General features: G+C 45.0%; 1 protein-coding gene across 3 annotated transcripts in view; it reads left to right on the forward strand.

Moving 5' to 3' along the window:
- The window catches only part of WASF2 (WASP family member 2), a 400,400-nt gene that overhangs the window by 352,215 nt on the left and 23,233 nt on the right, over nucleotides 1-24,952 (forward strand). For all 3 annotated transcript variants that reach the window (XM_078681932.1, XM_078681934.1, XM_078681935.1), the window contains 2 exons: nucleotides 2,201-2,353; nucleotides 24,286-24,785. In XM_078681932.1, the coding sequence (XP_078538058.1) occupies nucleotides 2,201-2,353; nucleotides 24,286-24,785 (653 nt within the window). The remainder of the gene's footprint in view (nucleotides 1-2,200; nucleotides 2,354-24,285; nucleotides 24,786-24,952) is intronic.

The following is a 24,952-nucleotide window of genomic DNA, read 5'->3' on the forward strand; positions in this document are numbered from 1 at the left end:
ACAAAGGGGGGTGTGGTGGGACAATGCCACACCCCTTATCAAAACTAGTACAAGGAATATGGAAATAGACAATAGAGAACTAAATATTGATAAATTGTAATATCTGTTTGAGTTTCGTTCAGCACTAATCCTCTGTAGTAGATCCCCACAACTCAAGTACTTGGATGTCCCTCCATGTGATTTTAATGATTTCTCGTTCTTTGCTCTCTTCTCCTTGTGGCTGTTGACTCTCTCGAACTCCACCTGTAACAGGGCTCATGTTTGACTTCAGTCCCTTGCATCCACCGACACTGCACTCTGGTGGGCCCTTCCTCTCACACTGGGGCACTGCACTCAGGAATCTGTAATGTCCACAGGGTGCTGGCACTCTCTCTTCCCCCCTAGGCTGTCTGCACCTCTTTAGTTTTAACAGGCACAGTTTTATCAGTTGTGACTGATTTCATTTGTATATACCTATATTTGAAAAGGTAATGATATTTGGCTTTACAATTCTTTTGTTATAGTGGTTTCCGTCCTGTTTTTGATGAGTCATGTGGGTGGGCTTTCAAGGAAAGGTGGTTTGGAGAGGATGGCTATTTTAACTCTGGACATTTTTTCTAGCTTTCTCAATCTGAGGACAAAATTGATTGGACCAGTTCCATTTTTGTCTTTGGCATATGTTAGTGTATACAAAGACAGTTTTGGGGAAAAACAACATCAATTCTGCAAAGCTGTCCTTCATTAGCATTTCCATACCTACCCCAGTCAATGTGCCTAGGTCATTGCCACCACAGTGCACAACCATGAGGTCAGGGGGTTGGAGATGCAAAATGTTTTTAACCAAAGGCATCAAATGATGGCACTTTAATCCTCTCTGTCCAATCCATTTAATGTCTACATTTTGCAAAGCTAGGTCTTTGTCAATACCTCTGCGTTCAGCATACAGTTTGCACCAAAAAACATAGCTGTGCCCAACAAACCACACTGAAAGCATTTTGAAGGGATGACTGCAGCCGCACAGATTCAATAAGTCGAAAACGTGTAAACGTTCCTTTTCAAGGATGGCTGCTAGGATCTGGAACGCACTACCCCCGGAAACCAGACTTATCACATCTACTGCATTTTTCAAAAAGGAAGTAAAGGCGATTCTGTTGGAAAAATTCACATGATCATTACCTAAGGAAACCACGACCTCTCTAGTACCTATACTGGTAGTTCTTTTAGAACACGGGTACAAACAGACAACCTACGTTGCACAGTGGCTTTCTCGTTCCGCACCCTTTTCTTTGTTTTACTTTGCAAAACTTGTTACTCATATTTGATCTACCTCCTTTGTTTGACTTATTTTTCACATTATGTCTTGTATACTTTGTCGACTTGTTTCTATTTTGCTGTATAATTTTTCATCACTGCTTGTAAAGGGCTCTGATATCCGCAAGGATCTGGTTTGTGCTCTATAAAACTTTCAAAATAAAATAAAAAATAAGTGTAGGATGTACTAAATCGCTCTCCTTTCCTGTCTCTGGTTGGAATTCTAGAGCCTGTATTGGCAAAAGCTTGATTCAACTGCTTTTTACATCAGCCACGCTGTCCTAATCTTTTGTTTGCTCTACCATCTTTTAGCCCTCTTAAGTGAATTGACAAGTCTTTGTCGAAGTGTTTATTTAGAAAAGAAGCCATGTATCTCTTTGGCTGACCACCTGTCCTCCTTCACACTTCTCAATATGGATAGTAATGCTTTCACATCCCTTCTTCCCTTTTCCTGGGCATTAGATCTTCATGCGTTCTTTATGCGCTCTCTGTGATCTCATTCGCTTCTGTTTATGTTCTCCCCTAAGGCTGTCCTGCATAGATGTATATCCTAGCCTTCCAAGATGTTTGACCAGTTTCACAGTTTCATTAGATTTATGCCTATACTGAAGGTGGGGAAGGCACAGGCACGTCTTGCACAGAACTCATATTTTCAACAGCCCTCCTTCTGCTCCTGCTCTGTGCCTGCATTTCTAAAACTTTGTAGGAAATAAACTACTGGAAGCCATCGGCGTGTTGGAAGGCTGGATGTGTTTGCTATTCAAAAAGTTCAAATTCTACTAATTTAAAGTGGAGTGTCCCATTGCATTGTGAGGTTTAGACTGACTGACTTACAGATGTGTATGCAGAGCCCTTCGGACCTGTGTCTGCCCAGTGCATGTTTGATGGCGCATGTTTTTTGTATTTGCAGCTCTTCAGGCTTGGTTTACCAAAACGGCTCAGTGAGCTCCGGGGACAGTATGGATATAAACCACTATCCTCCACCTCCGCAGTACGACATGGCTTCACCGGGGTCTCCGGCTCTTCCAGATGATGCTTTGCCACCACCACCAATGGAGTTTGGGTAAGTTAAATATTCACTGCACACCCTGGAGAAACAGTCTCTCCCATTTTAGGGGGCAATATGTATAAAACAAAACTTTGAGTTTTTTCAGTGTAGTCCTTCAGCGACAATGGCAGGTGCCAACATTTAGTCTTAGTTCTTGTCTGTGACCAAGCTCGTTTTTCATTCTGACAATCTGGTCACTCTAAACTTGTGGATGCTGGTGGAAAAAAATATGCGAAAATGAAGATCTGCTTTTCTTTCAATTTGTATCCTTATCACAATTTCTTTCCCCCAACCCATCCTTTTTGTGGTTTTACAAGCTAGTTTTTATTCTCTCTTGCAGGTACTATTGTAACCCGTACTTTCACATGTACTACAGGTTCTGCTTTCGATTCTCTGTTTTCCATCATATTATGGGTTTGTTTGCCCGTGAAGCATTACACTCTCTGCATGCTTTTTGACTAAATGTGTTACTACCTTACATAGCTGACGTCGGGGGACTTTTTCCTCTGTATGCTTTTACATATTGTTTGTCTTTTAGTACTCCATGGAAACACATGGCTGTTGTCCTTATTTTTTTGTAACCTTTTTCTCTTTTTTTTTTTTTCTTCTTTTCTTCTGATCGCTTCAGATCACCTTGTGTCCACTTTTTTTTCTTCCTCTTGCTTGAGATTTTCTCTGGTCTTCCGAATATTTATTTTCACTGCTGCCCCTCCCCTGTCTTTGTTCCTGTCACTCAAGAGCCTCTCCTTGTCTGTTGTCTTGGTAAGTTTTCTCTCTAGCCACCCTTCTCTTGCACCTTAATGGTAACTGCTTTTGACTTTGTTCCTCCAGTATTGGCAGAGCCAGTAGCGACAACAAGCCATTTTAAAAGTTTAGAAAACATTGGTTTCTGTATTATCTAGATGGTCATCGCTTTTGCATAATGTGATATGCGTTGCATCATCACATCGTATCAGGCAACAAGATGTACATCAAGAAAGTATAAAGCATTGTGCTCAAAGCATGTGTGCTGTAGATACACGTGCTTTGCATACTCCTACCATCAAGTGCTGGGTCCGGATGTTTGCAAGTTGTTTTTCTTCAAAGAAGTCTTATCCGGTCACGAGGTATGGTGACTCCTCCTTTCGGTGATAGTGCACATGGGCATCAACTCCATTGTTAGATTGTTTTATTTCCACCATCGGGTTCCGATGTGGTTTGTGGTGCTCCGGTTCGTGACTGTTCTTCGGGATCCCTTTGATGCGCAAACCACAGTACCCTCATGGGTATTGTTTCAAACTCGTTTCCCATCCTCTCTGTGTCAGAAAACTTCCTAGTTGGATCAGGAAAACTCCAACCGTGGCCTTCGGGCCTAGCCTGTTTCCATTAACTTTCACTCAAGGAAAACATCATTGAGTAATCTGCAGATGGAACGGACACGTTCCAATTTTGACCTCGTTGCCGCTCTAAATATTCACGCACTGACCTCCACAAGGTCTGCAACCTGTGCCGGTTTCCTGAGCACAAGGAAAGAAGACTGTGATGACTTTTGCTAAAGACCCGCAGGACCATCTGGCTCCACAGAGACATTCAGCGACAGAATATCGAAGACACCCCCCAATATCTTTAGAGAAGGTATTGAGCTGGAAGAAATCGAAGCGTCCGGAGTGGAAGAGGAATTCTCTGTCCTGGACTTCTATTCCAAACTGGAGTCCCAGGATGTCCCAGCCAGTCAAAGTGCCGTGTGTACTAAAACCCCTTTGCCCACAAAACATGCTTCCACCAAACAAGTCTTCCGGGCCACCACTGCCATCCGGACATGGTAGGCACCGAGACTCTGTTTCGAACGCCCCATCCTCCGGCTAGGCACTGATTGTACAAGTCAAGCTTTCCGGCCCAAGTTGAGACACCATTCCTTCGACCCCTTAAACTTAAGTTCCAATGGATAATAAAGAAAAATCCGGCTCAGTAAAGAAAATTTCAGCACTGAAAAAAAGATGCTCCTCAAAAGCCTCTGGAACCAATTCTGAAAACTTTGCAAGAAAAGTCGGTCCCAAAACAAAAGAACATTTATATTAATTCTGACACTGGACATATATAAAAAACTGTGATGCCATTATCCTCCAATAGGAAGATTCCTAGCTCACAAGACTTAGGATATAAAAACTCCTTTAAAAAGGAAAAAAGGACATGGCTACTAGCCCTCTCCACCCCATTCGTTATTCCCCGCCACCATTTTCACCAGTACTCTTAGTACCAATTTCAGACCGTCTAGATATTACACCACTGTGCTCTCCTCATACAGATCCTGATGCCGGGGCTGGAGACAACACTTTTGGCCAACCACCACCAGATCCGTGGGTTGATTATAGTATATATCCTCCCACAGACAAAGATCCAGATCTATACCCTGCAAAACCGTCACCTCCTGATAAGAACACCTCATATCCGGAGTTAATTGCCCTGGCAGCCTCATACCATGGAGTAAATCTACATAGACTTTTTATTTGAAAAATTGGGAACCACGCATTAGATGGCAGTCTTTACCATTGTTAAAAGGCGTGATGCACCACGCAGAAGACATTTTTAAAGACCCTGTACGCACACGTATCATAACACCCAGGGTTGATAAAAAATACATGCAAACTCCCACCATCTGACCCAATTTTATTAGGGGCCAACTTCCATTAGACTCTGTTTGTGTCCAATGCTCGTAAAAGATCAAATTCCCAGACCTCAGGCGAGTCACCGCCTCCAAACAAAGAGTCTAAATGAATAGATGTCTCAGGTAAAAGAGTGGTTGTACAATCAGCCAGTCTTTGTTGCATAACCAATACACAAGGTATTTTGGCTAGGTATGACAGGGCCCACTGGGATGAAATGGAAGGGTTACTCCAATGCCTCCCAGAGGAGCATAGGAAAAAAGGTCTGGAACTAGTGCAGGAGGGAAAATTAATTTCCAACTCATCAATTAGGTGTGCGGAAGACGCTGCTGATACTGCAGCCAGAGGAGTTAACACCAGTTTTCTCCTCAGTAGACGTGCATGGCTGCGAATCTGGGTTTAAACCAGCGGTACAAAAAACAATACTGAATGCTTCCTTTGACAAGGAACTGTTTTGGCCCTCGAGTGGATGAAGCACTTGAAAAGATGAACATAGACACTGAAGGGGCAAAATCCATGAAAGCAAGTCAGTCACCCTCTAACAGAGGCTCCTTTCGCTGTTCATTTTATAGATGAGGATCAAAAAGTACCTCCACAGATGCCACTGCATCTTCGTTCAAACATCAAACTCAATCTTCCCCTTCTAGAGGATTCTACAAGGGTGGTTGTAGAGGAAACATTTTTAAAGGAAAAGGTAGAGGTACACCAACATGTATCTCTCCATCTCTCAACAAACAGTGACTTAATATAATTTCCCCTCGACCATCATACACCTGTCGGGGGAAGACTGCACCAGTTTCTTACCATTTGGCAATCAATAACATCAGACAGATGGGTTTTGGACATTATCCAACATGTTTATTGCCTGTAGCGCACTAGTAATCCTCCCAGTATTCCACCTCACATTCACAAACTCTCTGTAGAGCACCAACAACTACTCAAACAAGAAGTAAAAGTTCCTTTATCAAAAGGAGCTTTAGGACCAGTTCCCAAACAACACTAAGGATCAGGGGTTTACTCACTTTGCTTCCTGATCCCCAAAAAGGACTGTTCTCTACAGCCAGTTTTAAATCTCAGGCCTTTAGACATATACATACTATAAGAGCACTACCATATGGTCACACAGTGATTTTCTAGCCTTTTTGGAAGGCCTTGAGAGGGATACCACCTAAAGTTCCACCTGCACAAGCATGGAAACTTAATATTGTTCTAACAAGATTAATGGGTCTACCTTTTGAACCATTACAGAATTACCCACTGCAATTCCTTTCTTGAAAGTTGCTTGTTTGATTGCTATCACTTCACTAAGACGTGTCAGTGATCTTCAGGCACTAACCTTGGAAGAACCGTTCTTCCAACTCCATAAAGACAGAGTGGTTCTTCGCACTAGCCCAAAGTTCCATCCAAAGGTAGTCTCTGCTTTTCATACTAACCAATCAGTTGAGGTACCTGTTTTCTTCCTTCAACCTGATTATGTAGCAAAAAAATACATTAGATGTAAAAAGAGCATTATTGTATTATATTGATAGAATAAAAGATTTTCACAAAACAACTTTTTATTGCATTTGCTTCTCCCTCATAAAGGAAAAGCTATCTCTTAATCTGGTATTTCTATATGGATCGTTAAATGTATTCAAACATGATATATTAAAGCCAAAATACTCCAAACTCCTTACCTGCTCATATTCCGCGCCTTGAGAAGAAGTACAAGGCCCCAACTGGTTCTCCAGCTTGCCTGATTTCTCATCCCAAACCGGACTCTGTTGTGACTCAGGCCGCACAACGTAGAGCACGTAATCCAGCGTCCCAAATCACAGCCCCTCTGGATAGAGAGGGTCGACGCTTAGATGCTATTGGCCGCAAGTTCTCAACGATGGCTTCAACATCTGTCTGGGCCGCCAATGCCTTAGCCATCTTGGGACGTTACGACCGGCAGATGTGGTCAGACATTGCAGATTACATGGCACTCATCCCTGATGCTTCCAAAGCGGACGCACAACAGATTCTCCGCGATGGTCAAAGGGCATCGGAAGAAATCATCGACTGTGCAGTCGATATTGCTAACACAGGTTTCCGCCTCCTGGCAAGTGCGGCTGCACTCCGACGACAAGGCTGGCTGAAGTCCACCTCCTTCCGGCAAGAAGTCCAAGCCAGGATACTGGATATGCCATATGATGGGGAATCGTTATTTGGATCCCATATCGATGATGCCCTTGAGTCCATCAAGAAGGACACCGATACGGCGAAGTCCTTGGGCACTCAATTTCGGAAGCCGTCCTTTCGAGGTGCGCGCGGACGCGGCACTTCTTCCAACTTTCGAGGTGGGCAACAATACCGCTCCTACAATCAGAGCGGCCAACGTTACACGCCCAATCAGCAGTCTCGTCAACAACCCTCCAAATCATATCGAGGAAAGTCATCCTATCGTGGCCCCAATCAGAAACACCAATGACTTTTGCCACTCTCACAGTGTTGGAGGACGAATCTCTCTGTTCTATTCCCAATGGTCCTCGATCACCTCGGACCGCTGGGTTTTGGACATTGTCAAACGGGGTCATACCCTGGAGTTTACAGAGATTCCTCCTTGCACTCCTCCTCGTGGCCCACCTCCTCCACATCTCGAGGAGCTTCACCATCAGGTCCGTCTTCTTGTGTTAAAGGGTGCAGTGAAGTGGTCCCGAAACATCAAAGAGGGAAGGGTTTTTACTCTCGATTCTTCCTCATACTCAAGAAGAACGGAGATTGGCGACCCATTCTGGATTTGAGGGCTCTCAACCAGTTCCTGAAATCTCAAACATTCCGTATGCTGATGCTACTGGAAGTCCTGCGTCTTCTATCCAGCGAGGATTTTATGACCACCATAGATCTTCAAGACGCATACTTTCATGTTCCGATAATCGAACAACATCGCCAGTACCTGCGTTTCAAAGTGGGACCAATGCATTTTCAGTTCAAAGTTCTACCCTTCGGACTGCGTTCAGCTCCTCGTGTGTTCACGAAGGTACTGGCCCCGGTGGTGGCTCACCTGCGTCTACAAGGAGTTCAGATCTTTCCCTATTTAGACGATTGCCTTCTCAAGTCTCAATGCCACCATCAGCTGGGTCGGGACACGCACCTTTGCCAGCAAGTGTTTCGCTCTCTGGGGTTGACCATCAACATCGAGAAGTCACAGTTTGCACCTCTGCAGACCAGATCATTCCTGGGAGCGATCCTAGACGCGCAGCTTTCAAAAGCGTTTGTCTCAGAAGAGCGGGGTCTCAAGATCCTACGTCTGGTCTCACTCATTCGACGAAAACAGTCCGTTTCTGTTCGGACGTTAAAATCATTCTTGGGAATGGCGTCATCTTGTGTCGCACTGATCCCAAATTGCAGGCTGCGCACCCGTCCTATTCAGGAAGAACTGGACTTACAATGGCGTCAGGTCTCCGGATCCTTCAACGACCTAGTTGCCGTCACAGCCCGCATGAAAATTAGCCTGTTTTGGTGGGCGCAGCCCACAAATCTGGAAATGGGTGTGTCCTTCCTCGATCATGCTCCAGACCTTACGCTGACGACGGACGCCTCCTTAGAGGGGTGGGGCGCTCATCTACAGGGTCTCTCCATCAAGGGCAAGTGGTCGCCGACGCAGCGCACGTGGCATATCAACAGGCTAGAATTGATGGCGATCTTTCTAGCGCTCAAGTCCTTCCTCCCAGTTGTTCACGGGGAGTCAGTGCTAATCCAAACAGACAACACCACCAGTATGCACTACGTGAACAAGCAGGGAGGGACCAGGTCTCCACCTCTGTCCCGCTTGGCCCAGTCTATCTTCGCCTCACATCACCTTGACAGCTGTCCACCTTCCGGGCGTGTCCAACCTCCTGACGGACTCTTTGAGCAGGTCCACTTCCTCAACACACGAATGGGAACTGCACCAACCGACTCTGGATCGTGTGTTCCGCCAATGGGGTCACCCAGATCTGGATCTCTTTGCAACACCGGAGAATCGGAAATGCCCGTCTTATGCAAGTTGGCATCCCCACCCAGAGTCCTGCGGGAATGCCCTTTTGATCAACTGGTGCGATCTATTCGCTTACGCTTTTCCGCCGCTCCCATTAATACCGCGGGTACTGTGGAAGATGCGGAGGCAGCCCTGCCACATCCTGTTGATCGCACCTCGTTGGCCCAGACAGGCATGGTTTTCGGAACTGCTTCTAATGTCCCAGTGCGAGCCCATTCCTCTACGTCCTCGTCCAGACCTTCTAACTATGGACAGGGGCTTAGTGTGTCATCCGGATCCCTCAACGCTGCAGTTGTGGGCATGGAACCTGAGCACCTTGAATTGGCTGGCTTGAACATATCCCAGGAGTGCAGAGACATCCTAGCTCATGCCAGAGCTCCGTCTACCATCAAGACTTACAAACTTAAGTGGAAGCGGTTCTGTCATTGGTGCGCTACAGCCAATATCCATCCCATCCATTCCACTCCTGAGCAGCTCTTTCCATTCTTTTTGAGCCTCGCTCAGTCAGGACTCTCTCATGCTACACTGAGAGTTTTCTTAGCTGCAATATCTCGTTTCCGCCATGATGGCTCTTCATCCCTCTTTTCATCACAGATTATACGCCAATTCTTCAAAGGGCTCTTCCGCAAGTTTCCACCTGTGCGTCGCCCTCCTCCAGCTTGGCACCTCAATGTGGTACTATCTCAACTTATGAAGTCGCCATTTGAGCCTATCCATAGGGCGGATATTAAATTCATCACCTGGAAGGTTGCACTTTTTCTGGCTTTGACCTCATCTCGTCGCGTGAGTGACCTTCACGCTTTTACTGTCAAACCGCCTTATCTACAGTTCAAACCTAACGGAGTGGCACTTCGTACCAACCCCTCTTTCCTACCTAAAGTACCTACGGATTTTCATTTGAATGAGCCTGTGTTCCTCAAGACTTTCTTTCCGGATCCAAAATCTCCGGCGGAGCAGCGCTTACATTCTCTGGACATCAAACGATGTCTTAAATTTTACATTGCCAGAACTGCCCCCTTCCGCAAGTCCGACCAACTGTTCATTGCCTACGGACGACTGCGCAGGGGACATCCAGTTTCCAAGCCGACTATTGCCCGGTGGCTTTCCTCAGCCATTGCCTTCTGCCACCAACAAGCGGGCAAACCATTGCAGTCTTCAGTGAGGGCTCATTCTACGAGGGCGATGTCTTCATCCACCGCCTTGTTTGCTGGTGTGCCACTTCATAAGATCTGCCGTGCAGCGACATAGTCCAGCAGGCACACCTTCACCAAACATTACTGTTTGGATGCCATCAATGAAGCGGATATCGCAGTGGGACAGGCAGTGCTTCACCATCTTTTTCAGTAAGGTGAGCCTCTGTTCCCTCCTCCTTAGTGTTTCCTGTAATTGCTATGATGTGTTATATGACTGTATTATTATTATTAGTACTGTCTTGATTTCTCCTTCATATGCCTAGCAATCTCAGTTATAGGAGGTTACTGCTTTCTATTCTATTCAAGCATGTGAATCTATGAAAGACACCCCTAATACTGGAGAAGAACAATTGTTACTTACCTGTAAACAGGTGGTTCTCCAGTATTGGTGTCTTTCATAGATTCACATGCGACCCACCCTCCTCCCCTCAGAGGCTCTCTTCTTCTCATACACTCTTGGTTACTTTGTGCTACGAAAATCTGAGGGCTTGAGCTTCTGAGGAGAAGGTTCTAGAGGGTGCTGGCGCCTGATTGGCTGCAGTTTGGACTAACATAATGACACTAATGTGTTACAAATAGTTTTTTTCTCTTTGCCTTGCATTCCTATGTAGGAATCGTTTTTAGAGGATTTCAGTTGTATTTCCTTTCTTTTTCTTGTATTATGGTTATATATATTTATATATATTTAGCATTATTGCTATTTTATTTACCGTGGGACTCCCACTTCGACGACGGGGAATATTCAAGCATGTGAATCTATGAAAGACACCAATACTGGAGAACCACCTGTTTACAGGTAAGTAACAATTGTTCTTCTGTTGGTCTTTAATTCTTCAAGGCTCGATTTAGTACCTCCTCTTTCTCGTCCTCAAACTCGCAATCCAAAAGCAAACACTGAGGAAAAGCGAAGTCTGTCACTAGTATCAACTGAAGCCAAGAATTCCTAACAACGTCCCATATCTGATAGAGAAATCTAGCCGCAGGTTCCTTAAGTTTTGAGTTCTCCCCAGGCTTCCGACTGGATCCAAAACTTTTTCAGCCGCACTTCTGCACACTGGGGGATGGCGTTGTATGACTCCATGATGACGTTGACTCCGGTTGTGATATCAGTGGAGTCCTATAAGTCTCCTCCGGCACACGGATGTCCATTTCTTTTTTTCCACGCTGTAACGCAGATCTGGAGAAGCGGTTCCTCAGGTCGTTTTCAGGCCTCCTTTGTTGATTGGAAACAGTGTGCTTTTCTTATGTTTTCATGCTTAAAGCCTTGGGGGGTCTTGTACTCGACAAATGTCGGTTATAGACACACACTCTGTTTGTATGTGGTGTTTAGGGGAAAACCACGACTCCAAAGACTATGACTTGCCTGAAGCTGAAGCAGAAGGCGCTCAAGGAACGCCGTATGAAACTTCTAGCGGTGCGGATGTCGTGGTCTACAGAGACTTCACATTGGCCTCTGTCTCTTTTTTCTCCTTTGGAGGGTTGTTCTCGGGCCGTGCCAGGAGTGTGAGCTGGTCATGGGGACATTGCTCTCTATCAACGAGGTAAGCGCAGGTGTTTGAAGTTGTGGCACCCCCCAACTTTGTCGCATGGAAACTGTCTCCCATGGCTCATCCCACTTGCCGGTTAAGCAGGCCATATACAACTTTGTACTGCGCCTCCCTGGAGCAGGGGCGTTGATGAGCCAAATGATAGAGTACCACAGTTCTCTCCATCTTATCTTGGGCCCCCCACCATTCTCTGAAGTGTCGTCGGGCCCCATGGAGGTGACAGGAGCCTCACTGGTGAGTTTGACCTCGGTGCAAATTGGGCTGTTGGGGTCGTTGGGTTGGTGCTGGTCGGCACCGGTGCACAAGCCTTTGGGGGTCTCCACCTTTGCCATTGATCCTTGCAGTGATGTCTGTGGTGCTGATCAAAGTTATTTCCCCTTTTCCTCTCAAAGCCAAGGCGTTGCTTTCTGAGCATAGGGTGTGGAGTCGGTAGAGCAAACTGAGGAAAATGTTTTTCCCCTTTCCTCTAATGGTTTTTAGGTTTCGCCCTGGCGTTGCAACTGCGTAGCAGTTGCTCCGCCCAGGGCGAAATCTAATGTAATCTCAATAGTGGGGACTTGAAACCGCCCCTTCTTCCATTGGCTAGCTCCATAAATGGAGGCTAGCCATTGGAAGACACGGTTGTCCATCACTCTTTCCCGGTCAGAACGCAAATCGTGGGCGTTTCTGACTATTTTTTTAAGTCCCGCCCCCTTGTTGCCCTGTGTCCCGGGCCGCGCTGTGATTGGCTGCCGGCCCGGGACACCCCGTGACGTCATTTCCCGGGCCGCGCTGTGATTGGCTGCCGGCCCGGGACCTGACTTCTTTTTTATTTTTAACATGCTCTTCCGTTGCTGTCCTGCTCCTCCCTGTTAGCAGTTCCTCTGCCGGTCAATGCTCTGTTGCTCTGCACGCATTCCGCCCACTTCGACCACACTGCACGGCACGAGTCCATGGTACTGCGCACCGTGCACGGCACACTCCTGTGCCTCTTTGTGTACTGCACACAACGAGCTGCATTTTGCATCACTGCACAAGACACCTGTCTACATCTCCGCACACTGCCAAGGACGTGTTTATCTGGGCACTCTGCAAAGAACAGTTACCGTATCTCATTGCTACTACCTAGTTGCCCTCTCTTTCCAGGACTCGGTCGCACACGCCCCTGTACCTTCTTCCCACGCTGCACACGGCTCTTTGCTGTTCCGTCACACAACGAACAGCACACTTCTGTGGATGTCCTGCTGAAGCGTGTGAAACTGCAATTTCATATGGACGTAAGTGTCTCCATTGTGTATCAACCTAATCTGCCATCCCACCCTGTGAGAATAATAGCTTGTGTTCCACATATAGCCTCCTTTCCCAGGAGAGCGTTAAACTCTTACTTTCCTGCCCGAGCAGACAGGAATGTTCCCATACACGAAAAAGAACTGTGGACACATTTACATTTGTCTGAGTGCAAAGAGCATATGTTATCTTTCCCATGGTACATTGCTAGTAGGTCAGAGTGCAGAGGCAAATGAGAGGATGGATTTATCCTTACTTCCCGGCTATAATTAACTCATGCCAGCTGAAGCGAGAGGATTGCTGAAGTTCATGTTTACTTTGCAGAAACCAGACGTCCCATATATGATTCACTGCCCGATTCTGTAACCACAGGCCGATTAGCCTTCATGTTATGCTTCACATGGCATGCGGCCAGACTATCTCGAGATGGAGTGGTGACTCCGGTCCGCATCTATTTTGGAGCTGTTAATCACCCCCCACTATTGGTAATTCATAATATCTATGTACACATACGACTGTCGGGTTCCCAGCCGCTTGTGATGTAAATAACCTGCTGCTTTCTTATGTCTGGCACTCTCCAGGACTGTGCAGCTGGGGCCCACTCACGGGCGTTCTGAATAAATAACTTGAATATATCCTGCACCGATTCCGGACTCTTTCATCAGATACAGAAGGCTGAGAGGTGGTCCTAGGGGGTGCTCCCTTCAAGCGCACGGACACCTCCCTTCACCTGCGCCGCTGCACAGACATTGCACTGTCGTTGCTGTCATTCCACATATGACGCCAGCGCAGAGGCGGTATGTGCGCTTCTTTTGGGCGTCTTGAGCACATATGGTCAATCGAAGTATTTTTTCAAGTAAATATATATATTTTCGGACAAAAAAGCTGAGAAACAGGACAAACCAGGGAGGGGGTAACTGCCTCTGTGTTTCGGGCTACTGTTGTCAGAAAAAAAATGCATAAACTCGGAAATATTTCCAGTTAGTGAGTGTGAAAGACGGCAAAAAGAAGCACCCAGACCACTTCTGCGCTAGCGCAGCGCAGAATACTTCACCATCATTCGTCCCCGGAATGCCAGCACGTGAGTCCACGCCGCACCCGGCCGAGGGCACTGGACTACTCACACTTTACCAAAAAATAATAACAATCCTTCACCGCCTCACCCACCGCGTGTGCACCCCACTCGCTCCATTAGAGCCCGCCTCCCCTCACATGCTGCACACGACGCATTGGTATCTGAGATGCACACTTGTGCACCTCGGAAGGCACTCTACTGCACGTCTGCAGAGTACACACACCGGCTCTACACGGGCGCTCCTGGCCTGTGCGACGCCCGCCACCGCCTGTACCCCGTGGCCCATTACCTCCGCTGTGTGCCGCACACGGGCACCACCTCACAGGTGGCACCGATCACCACGCACATCTTTAAGGCGGCCGATTCCTTTGTCTAGCGCCTCTCTCCCCCTTCCAGGCGGACGGATGTGTGCACACCGACGTGCACACGCCCCCGCAGCATCCTGTTCTGCGCCAGGGTGGCCTCCCGAGCAAGCTTTAACTAGCTGGTTCCCTGAGCGGCGTCTAGTCGCAGCTCCCACCGTACTCATGCCTTCAGTCCCCCCGCCCTCTGCACGCCGTGTGCATGCCACCCAGAGAGCGGCGGGGGCTGTGCCAGGGTGCCCGGGGGGCAGGCCTCCGTCTGTGCCAGGGTAACCCGATCCGACACAGGAGGCGCCGCAAATAGCGCGCACGGTGCCCCCGGAGAGATGGCAGAGAGGGGCTGTTTATGTAACACTGAGACATCCCTGACACCAATCACAGTATCTGCTTAGCTGGCTGGTGAGGCTGTTGAAGATCCACTCCTATGTCAGGAAGGCCTGACATGCAACTACGTCCTCTGCACACGCCAACGTTAGAGCCAGCTACCTGTCAAGCATTATCTCCGTTTCTCCACAGGCAGTCCATTTCTAGTCTCACCCTCTTATTTGTTTCGGACATCGTTCGGACGTGGCTGAGCATGCCTCCCAATGTGGTGCTAATGGTATCCGAGCAAAATCCTTTGGGACATGGAAAAGGTGTCATGCGTCATACGGAATGGAAGTTTGTGCGAGAGCACGCTGTGTCCCATTGATTCTTCCATTGCTTGCCTGTCCGTGTCAGGTGTGCCTGCTGCATTGTTAGTGACTGCAGAGGCTATTGGCAATGTAAATGACAATGCCATTTATTTATCTGTTTTCAAAACCAACACATAAATACAAATTTTGTCATTTACAATGCCAATAGCTCTAACTTTTCCAAAGGCGAAACCATTGCATTGTAAATGCTTGTTCTTCTGGTTCTCGCCTTGTAGTGGGTGAAACAGAAGAGTCAGGGCTGTCACAGCATATTTTGGAGACTATTCCACCTCTTATAGATAAGAATTGGCTATATTCACTCGGTGAGGCTAGTGGCTGGAGTCTTAACCACCCTCTGGGTTACTTTACTCTCCTAATCTTGCTACTGAGGTGAGTTCCGTTTTTTGCAGCTATGTTGAGATTGGCTACAGTATTGAATTATCTCAGCCTACGGTGGAGAAGTCCAATGATCCCCTGATTGATGTATTTTATCAAGGAGCCTATTCTCCCATACAGTGAGGCCCTGTACGACATACTGTTGGGCCCTTGGGCTAAGCTTGATACGGGGGTCTCAGTGGATGGGGCTATATCTCGCAGGCAGCTGCCTGCTCCGGGAGATCCAGCTTGCCTCCTAAAACATCCTACCCCTCAAAGTTTGGTAGTTCATAAAATATGCATTCTTCACCTAAGGTTCCATTGGATAGAGATTTTAGGAGACCATTTGTGTGGCAAACATATTTTTTCCTCTACTAGTTCTGCTTTAAGGTTCACTAACACGTCTTGGGTTCTTGGCCATCTTTCTCAAGCTTTGTGGGATTCCTTGCAGACTATGTTGCCAACACTTCCTGATGACCTCCAATCTAATCTTGAACAGTTGTTTCGGGATGGACTGCGGGTTAGCAGATATAAGTGTATCAATACACTCTTTGACAGGTTATGTGGTACAGGTATACCTATTTCTTATGTTTTTCCTTCTCTTTTTTCCTCTGATGATGGGCGTCATGCTCGAGATTATTTGTTTGTGATTCTTCTGGTTGGGAAGATTACCTATGCCTCGTGCTTCTTTGGAAGCGATCGGTATGCTTGTATGCATTACTTTTTATTTTCAGTATATCTTATAGGAACATCTTGCTTATGCCTATGGGAGACCTTTCTTTACACCTATGCTGAATTTCCACTTCAGTGCAATTTTTGGGTCAGATTTGACAAAGATTGCCACTAGGACATTCTTGTTTGAACGGCCCTTCATTTGATTGCAGTCATTTTTGCTAGTTTTGGCGGGGTGCACTTTGCTTTGATTTCAGGGGGGATGCATGGACTGCTTTTGCATTAGGTGATTTTTTGCAAAGGTTATGATGCCCTATAAGGGGGTTATGCCAGCTTTACCACGTTGTGTGTTAACCCCTTCGGGGCTGATGTCGAGCTCAGCTCGTCATGGGCGTAACCAGCCCTACGCTGATGACGAGCTGAGCTCGTCACGTAACGCTGTTTTTTTTAAATCGCAGCAGCCGGCGGGAAAACCGCTAGCGCGCATGCGGTTAATGGCCTGTGCTTGGGGTTTTGTCCCATAATATGTATTTATCTTTCTTGGAGGCGTTACAGATAGCAGGTTCAAGTGCTCTATTTTGTATTCTTTTGAATGATTATATTACTAACGCTTACTGTCATTTATGAGGGTTGTTTGGCTTACTTCTGTTCTTATAACATGGTTGCTCCACGATCACTGCTAGTAATGTTTTCTGGAATGCAGTGTCAGAATATTTTGACCCTAGAGGGTTTTGTTTTACGGCCATGCGCATCATTTTCTGGGAGGATTTCTTAAGAGAATGTTCACCTTTATGGCTCTTCTCTTCTCTTAAGAACATTTTGAGTTTTCCTTTCCATATACTTTGATATGCTGGTGTAGTTACACTTATATATTTATAAGCCCTTGTCAGTTTTGCGGGCAAATTTTGGTTCTGTCCAATATTCCTTGTGGTCCAATTTTCCAACAGGATAGCTCTTTTTGAGATATTCATGGGTTGGGTTGAACTTCATTTTGACATATTGGATCAAGTGTGGTAGTAAGTGTTTTCTGTTAGAAAGGTTTCATTCTCCTGTGTTTTCTTTTTGGCTGATAGCAACAGCCTCTCAGGATACTTTTGAGCAGTTGGAATTATCTTAATGCTAAGGTTACCAGGGTACATGGCGTACACATAGCTGTAATGTATCTGTGTTGTGCATATTTAGATAGAACCGTGCCATGTGCAATAAGACAGGATATGTATTATATTTTTGCAGAATTTACTATGAGTTGCAGCTTGCTTTTCTCTTCACTGTAGTTTTATCTGTGACTACCAGGTCCTGTAGATATTGGTATGTATATATGTATTTCTATATATATCTGTATTAAGAGTATTGATCCCACGTATCCGCAAGACTACGGATAGGGGAAGATCCTTCTCCTACTGTGCAACAATGGCCTGGAGCACCCTGCGTCTCCCCCTAAGGCAATCACCGTCACTGCCCCAATTCAGAAAGGACCTCAAGACCTGGCTCTTCGACTGAACCACTGTGCCCTGCAACAGATTTGCAGCCCTCCCCCACCCCGCGCCTTGAGACCCTTACGGGTGACGAGTTGCGCTTTACAAGCCACTTGATTGATCGATCTACATATGCACACACAGTATGAGCTATATAGATTTGGTCATTGTTTAATTTTTTATGGCATATTCTTATTTGAATAATTGTCGTCTATCCGTCTCTACGGGTTCTATGTGTGGGACCCTTGTAGTGGTAATTTTATTTCCTGAAGTTTTCTCCAAGTAAAGACTATGATTTGCATCAGTTTTTGTTCTTGGATTGGTCTTTCCGAATTTATGATGAATGCGTTTATTCATCTAAGCTCTAATGTGGATGAGTTACGGAACTTCTTTTTTCTGGATTTCTTAGGACAAGTTATTTTGACTACTTTCTTACTGGTATAGGTAATGGTAGTTTTAGGGTATTCGTTATTGCCTTCTAGTCCAGAGGCTCATTTATCCCTTTAGGGGTCATGTACTACTATCCTACTGTTGACTGTTGTCTTCTGACACAGTATTATTCAGCTGCCCTAGGGGCCTGTTTTTTTCCTGCCTGAAGGGTTGTTTTATTTACATTTCCTGTGGTTCTTACATATGTCTGGTCTATTGTTAATTTCAAGCTATGGTATTTAATGCACAAGTTAAGGAATCTGTGGCTTGAGGTCTCGATCATATGAACAAGTTACTTACCTTTGATAACGCATTATCTGGTAGAGACATCGTCTAGCTTCAGATTCCTTAACTCCCTGCTCATCCTCCCCACTCTGTGAACGATTTGTAGTGTAAGAGGTATTTCCATTTACAACCCAGGTTTATACACCGGTGGTCAGTGTTTCAAGTAGCTATGTGCTTCGCCTTCACCATACCATTTGATCTTTTCATTTGGACCTTATCTGGGTATAAGGGTATTACCCAATGTCAGCACTGTTTTTATACACCACTGAGCGTTCTTTCATGTAGCTGTGCCAATTCATGAACCATTTGGTCTTACCTTGTAGATCTTAACTTGGTATTGCCATACCATTTATTTCTGTTTTCTAATTATTGTTTCAAAGATACATAGATTTTTATTTTGGCACACTGTTTCCACAACCAGTTTCTGTAGTGACTCTGCGTTATGGCACGGACTTTTTCACAGAAGAAACTGAAGTCTGCACACTTTAGGTGACTTATAGGACTCCACTGACGTCAGACCCAGGGTCGACTTTAGCACGGAGTGCTACAACGCGCAGAGGTACTGTTGAAAAATTTCCAGATCCACTCTGATGCCTGGGGAGAATTAAAAAGTTAAGGAATCTGCAGTTAGACTATGTCTCTACCAGATAATGCGTTATCGAAGGTAAGTAACTTGTTTATTGATCCCTTAGGGTTCCTACATCTCTCCCTATTGCAGCAGCGACTTTCTTTTCATACCATCATTAGGCATGGATCATTAATGAGTCTATTTTGTTTTTGGTGGTTCTCAGGAGCTGTTTGAAATGTTCCACAGCCCCTCCCACCAAGAGCAGTACCTCTCTAAAACAAATAGGTTTGGCCACTGTAACCACAACAGTCAGAATAAAAAATAAAGGGAAAGGGGTTCTATACTGAGTTTGTACATCATCGACTACTTTCTTTCCTCAGAAGTTATAGATGGTGAATTTAGCCCACATTTTGGCAGAAGTTCAGCTCAACAGGTGGTTGTGCTTGATGAATTGTGAGATGTATGTTATCACGCCCTTCAGTTCCACTTACTCTGGTTAACCCAGAGAGACCAGAACTACCAACAAAGCATGGCAACATGCATAATTGGAGAACTAATACTCCTGGTTGTGTCCCTTCTGCAGCTATATAAGCTCCATTATTATCCTTACTTTGCTGACTGCCTGCTGGGTTATCCTCCAAAACGGTGGCTGCGCCCAAGACTACCAAAATACTCTTGAGTTATTTAAATAGTTTCTTGTTCCATCATGAAGGATTCAGTGTAATTTCTAGCTAATAGACTAGCAAGAGCTCCCTACATCCAGTCCCCCCCCAATAAAAGCTGGAGTTGGGGACCATTTTCTGCAGCTACACAATCTGATTTATGAACCATCTTTCTAGTTGCTATATATCTGGGTATGTCACTAGTAAACACCACATTTACTGCTAGATTCATCAAAGACCCGTTTTGGGAGTCTTAAATAGCGATTCATAAGGAATCGCTATTAAGAACTTGCAAAACGGGATTCATGTAGGAATTGCAAAAAATATTGCGATTCCTACATGTTCCTTATTTGCGATTAGCAAATTGCTAATCGCAAATAAGGAATAACTCCCCATGCATTCCTATAGGCCTACAGGCCCATAGGAATGAATGGGGAGTTATTCCTTATTTGCGATTAGCAATTTGCTAATCGCAAATAAGGATGCGATTTCAAGGGTGCAGGGGTGTCCAAAGGACACCCTGTAGCACCCCTGAAATGTGAATTTACGCTGATGTTGTGCACACACATGTCCAAAGGACATGTTTGTGTGTAACATGCAACTTAGAAAAATGCATTAAAATGCATTTTTCTAAGTTTTCGCTATTTACCACGAGGTTTGACTTCGTGGTAAATAGCGGTCCTAAATTGCGAATTCGCAATTTTTAAATTTTTCATGAATAGCATTTAAGGAATCTCTAATAGAGATTCCTTAAATGCTAATCCTCGCATATTAGCGAATTCTTTATTAGCGATTTTTGCATTTGGGATGATGAATCCCAAATGCAAAAATTGCACTCGCAAAGGGCCAGATTCTCAGAATCTGGCCCTTTTGCGAGCGCATTTTGCTTGATGAATCTGGCTGTTAGTCCTTAACCTGAAGTTTTAGTTCCTAGTTGGCACTGGTGAAGCCATTTGATTTGTTTTATTGCTGCTCAACCTTGTTTTGTGACATCCTATCACACTGTAGAATTGAAAGGCGGAATAACCTGTGGCATGACTATAAGTGGCATTGCCTCACCACTTTGAGGAATTCATGTCCTATAGTTAAACATTGTATGCAGTAGGACTTCTCGCAGGTGTAAGAACGAAACCTGCGGCACCAAGAGAGCTGTGAAAAAAGAAGGTATAAAGTCAAACTATTAAGTAAATGAGAGACCTATAGGAAAATGAATACCTGGGGGTTGAGTCAGTCACTGAAAACTATTTCCACAGGGGCAACTTTAAGGGGGATGGTGTAGACTTAAGGAGAGCAGAAAACTAGATTCCTGGGTATCAGGAGCTACTCTGTTCCTGGGTGTAACTTAAAGGGAATCATCCGGATGTCTCAAATAAATGGAACAGCTATCACCCGTATCAAAACCAGTAGAAAAATACATACAGAGTCCAAGCTAAATGCAGAATGTTCCACAATGTGGCATTCAATGAGGCCTGCCGGGTTTTTAATGAACATGGAGAAAATTGTGAAGATGTTTCCTCCTTTGCTGTGGCTTTTTTAGGTCGAGCCTAGCGCAGCGTGCATGCGCTGCTCTGCAAGACTTTATGTAAGGGCTATAAAAATCTCACTAGAGGCTCGCACACGCTCTGCACACACTCGTGCTTGTGCTGAACTGCTATTGGCATTTGCGTGCGTCTTTTTAACAAAGGCAGCATGCGATTGGTCCAAGGCAGGTGCATGTCCTACCTTCCTTAACAAATGTAACCGCCCATGGCCTATTGCTTGCGGTTACGCGCAGCAGCAGCAGCATGTGTTTAGAATTACTGCTTTCGCTTTTGTTGCCGTGCTCGGTCGCCCCCGCTCCTATCTTGCGTGTTCAAGTATTTTCGCCTCCCCTTTTTGTTTCCTGCTCAAGTGTAGTGCGTTCACTTTGCTATTGCGCTTGTTAGCTCGCCCCCGCTCCTCTCCTGCAAGTTTTACTATTTTCGCCGCTACTTGGCAAAAACACCGTGTTTTTTAGGATAGTACAGCGCTTTAATAGCATCACGCTTGCTCGCCCTCGGTTTTGTTTTGCATCCTATTTGTAAAAAAAAATGCAACGCAGGTGACATGAGGGCGTTCGCTTTGCTGTTTCCCTCGTTTGCTTGCCCTGCTCCTGTTTTCTATGTTTTACTGTTTTCGCTGCCTCGAGTCAAAACACCTACGTTTTCTTTACGTTATAAAATACACTGCAGGGGCTGCATTTATAGGGAGGGGGGAATGTACGAAGTCTTAGTAAATATGCAAAAAATACCACGCAGAACAGGTCACATAATGGACATGAGTATTGTTTTCATATGATTTACTATTTTTGTCGACACAAGTCAAAACGCATGAGTCTTCTTTGTAATAGTACAGCGCTTCATATAGCATCGCTCTTCCTCGCCCTTGGTTTTGTTTTGCATCCTATTTTTCCAAATAACACAGAAGACCAGTCCCATGAGGGCATTCGCTTTGCTGTCTCGCTCCTTCGCCAGCCCCCGCTCCTCTCTTCCGTGTTCCTCTATTTTTGCCACCACAACTTAAAACACCTACGTTTTCTTTAAAATAGCACAGTGCTTAATATAGCATTGCGCTTGCTTGCCCTCCCTTTTGTTTTGCATTGGATTTTTGGAAATAACACGCAAAACAGGTCACATGCAGAATTATCGTATTGTTTTCACAGACATTGGCCATAAACACACACAAAAAACAGGCCCCGAGAGGCTCCTATGATAGGTGGCAGTGACATGTGTTTACTATTTTCTCACTGTTGTTCTCTCTTCTATGTGACAGAACTCTCCCCTTCCCGTCCTCCCACAGCACCCTCCCTATTAGTTCTTATTTACATACTTAAAACAAGTCCTCAGGCTGCTTTTCTCACTTGCGACAACTGTCAACAGGAAGCACCCCAATGGCTGTATGGTAACAGTATGCAAACACGTAGCACTGCTGCCAAAGCAAACGCATAAATATATTGCACATTATATTACTACACATAAAAACATATGCTACCTAACTACCCACTTACAACATACCAAAAGTGAGACCTATTCGCTATGCCAATGCTTGTTTATACTGACTGGGACTGCTTCTTATCCACCCTTTCCTTTTTCCTGCATGGATGCTACTGACACTGTTCAAGGCCGTTATTAGTTACAGTAGTCGATGGGCAGAGTCCCTCTCCAGGGACATCACAATTCTTCTGATGCACCGATGTATCCAACCACCTTCAACATCTCATAGAAAATACCTCCACCCACCTCTGTGCCCACCCCTCTACCACAGTAGGACCTTTAAAAAAAGACTGATTCCAAAGCTGTATTTAATGGCACCTGGGCATTTTTGAGATACAGACCTGCTTTATTTTTGCACTGACCCATATCGTAGACTGTAGTTATTTGCAGTAGCACTAACTCAAACTGCAGGCAAGACATTGCATGACTAAGAGAGCAAAGAACCCTTACTTCTAGCTACTGATCAGGAAAGAAAGAAAGAAAGAGAAGCTGAGAGAAAAGTTCAGTTGTTTTTAGATTGTTGCCTGTGGTGTGTGTGTATGTGTATATATATATATATATATATATATATATATATGTGTATATATATATATATATATATATATATATATATATATATATATATATATATATATATATATATATATATATATGACTTTTTTTGTAACATGTTTGTAGTTAAAACCCTTGGACTGATGAGAGATGTAGTGTTATTACTTGGTTGCTAAATGAGTAAAGACAAGAAAGAAAAGCATAATCCTTGTCTCCAGTTCTGACATAAAAATGTATATCTGCATTACAAATTGTAATGCTAAACTGAATTTGGCTATACAGATTAAGCATTGAGTGAAACAATTTTACGTTTAAGTTTTCTGTAGTGCTGTTACATATCCATATGATATTGTCAATGCAATGCAAGCTGCTGGTGTTCATTTTTACCCATCCATTGAATGCTATTGATAATATGATGTGTTAAAAAAAGTGTACATAAAAATGTTCACATGTGACATAGCCATTTGGGACCCTATATCGTTCCTTCCAGTTCATAAATGAAATGTTTCTTTAAATTTGGACTAATACAGATAACAGTTTGCTCTTATTTCCAATTATTGACGTAAAATGTACTCTGCATTTTCAGAACCTTGTTTTTGCAGTATTGATTATAAATGTAGGGTAAATAGTCTACATTCCTCCGTGAAATCTGGTGTATTCTGTATTTGCTTTATACAATCTACACAGTGTTTAGTGTATGTTGATGTTGTTTTTAGCTATAGTTTTATAAAATCTCCTAGATATATTAATAAAAGTTGTAATTAATTTATTCTCTAAAAGATTGTCAGAGAAGACACATCACACACACTCAAAATGAAAACAGACATGCTTATTACACCATTGCTTGAGAGCTTTGTACATTAAGTGCTTCTTGGGAGGCTCTGGTGCTATATTTAGATGGCTTCTGTGATAGTGTGGGTGGCTTGACTCTTTCATATGAGATCTTACCTGAGAGCTAGTAGAATCCTTTTGTCAGGGTGCAGGGCTCAGAGTGCTTCAAGAGTTTCAGCCCCTTTTGAAGAGTGTTGGGGTTCTGCGAGAGGCTTGTAATTTCCCATCTCTGCAGCTTTGGTATATCATGTAATAGAAAACTTTTCCAGCTGTGCCCAGCTGCCTGAAAATGAATGCCAGAGTCTGATTCTTTCTATTTGATTTCCAGTTACAGCTTTCCAGTGGATGAACCAGGAGGGCCAGGACTGGTGAAGCGTTCCAGTCTAGTCAGCCCTGGTCACCCGCCTCCTGCACCACCCGTGGGAACCCCAACAGGTGCTAGGCCAGGATTCTCCCCACCCCCTGCCCCTCCACCACCACCCCCCTATGGGGAGAGTCCTTTGCCACCCCCCTTGTATGACTATTCTTCACCCTCTACCCCACCTCCTCCATCTCCTCCTGGTTTCCCCCCTCATCCTTCATTCAATGCCCCGCCTCCTCCTCCACCTCCAGCTTCAATGTTGGACTACACTTCTATGCTCCCTCCACCATCACCTCAACCCCAGAGCGGGGCTCCTCCAGCCCCACCTCCACCACCTCCGCCTGGACCCCCACCACCACCTCTCCCTCCATCAGCCCCTTCTATAACACCCTCTGCTCCCAAGCCAAAGTCTTCCCTGCCTCCTGTCAGTGATGCACGAAGTGACCTGCTGTCTGCCATCCGTCAAGGTAACCATGTCTTCATATGCATGCCATCACATCTGAATCTCTCTCTTTCATGGATGGTTTTCTACATTTTGATGTTAGTTGGGATGGATTTGAGATATTTTGTTGGCCACTTTTTCAACCAGATCTCCTATGATGCATGTAATTGATCAGAGGTCTGTGACGGAAAG

The sequence above is a fragment of the Lissotriton helveticus genome, chromosome 3_1 (genome assembly GCF_964261635.1).
Source record: "Lissotriton helveticus chromosome 3_1, aLisHel1.1, whole genome shotgun sequence".
NCBI lineage: Eukaryota > Metazoa > Chordata > Amphibia > Caudata > Salamandridae > Lissotriton > Lissotriton helveticus.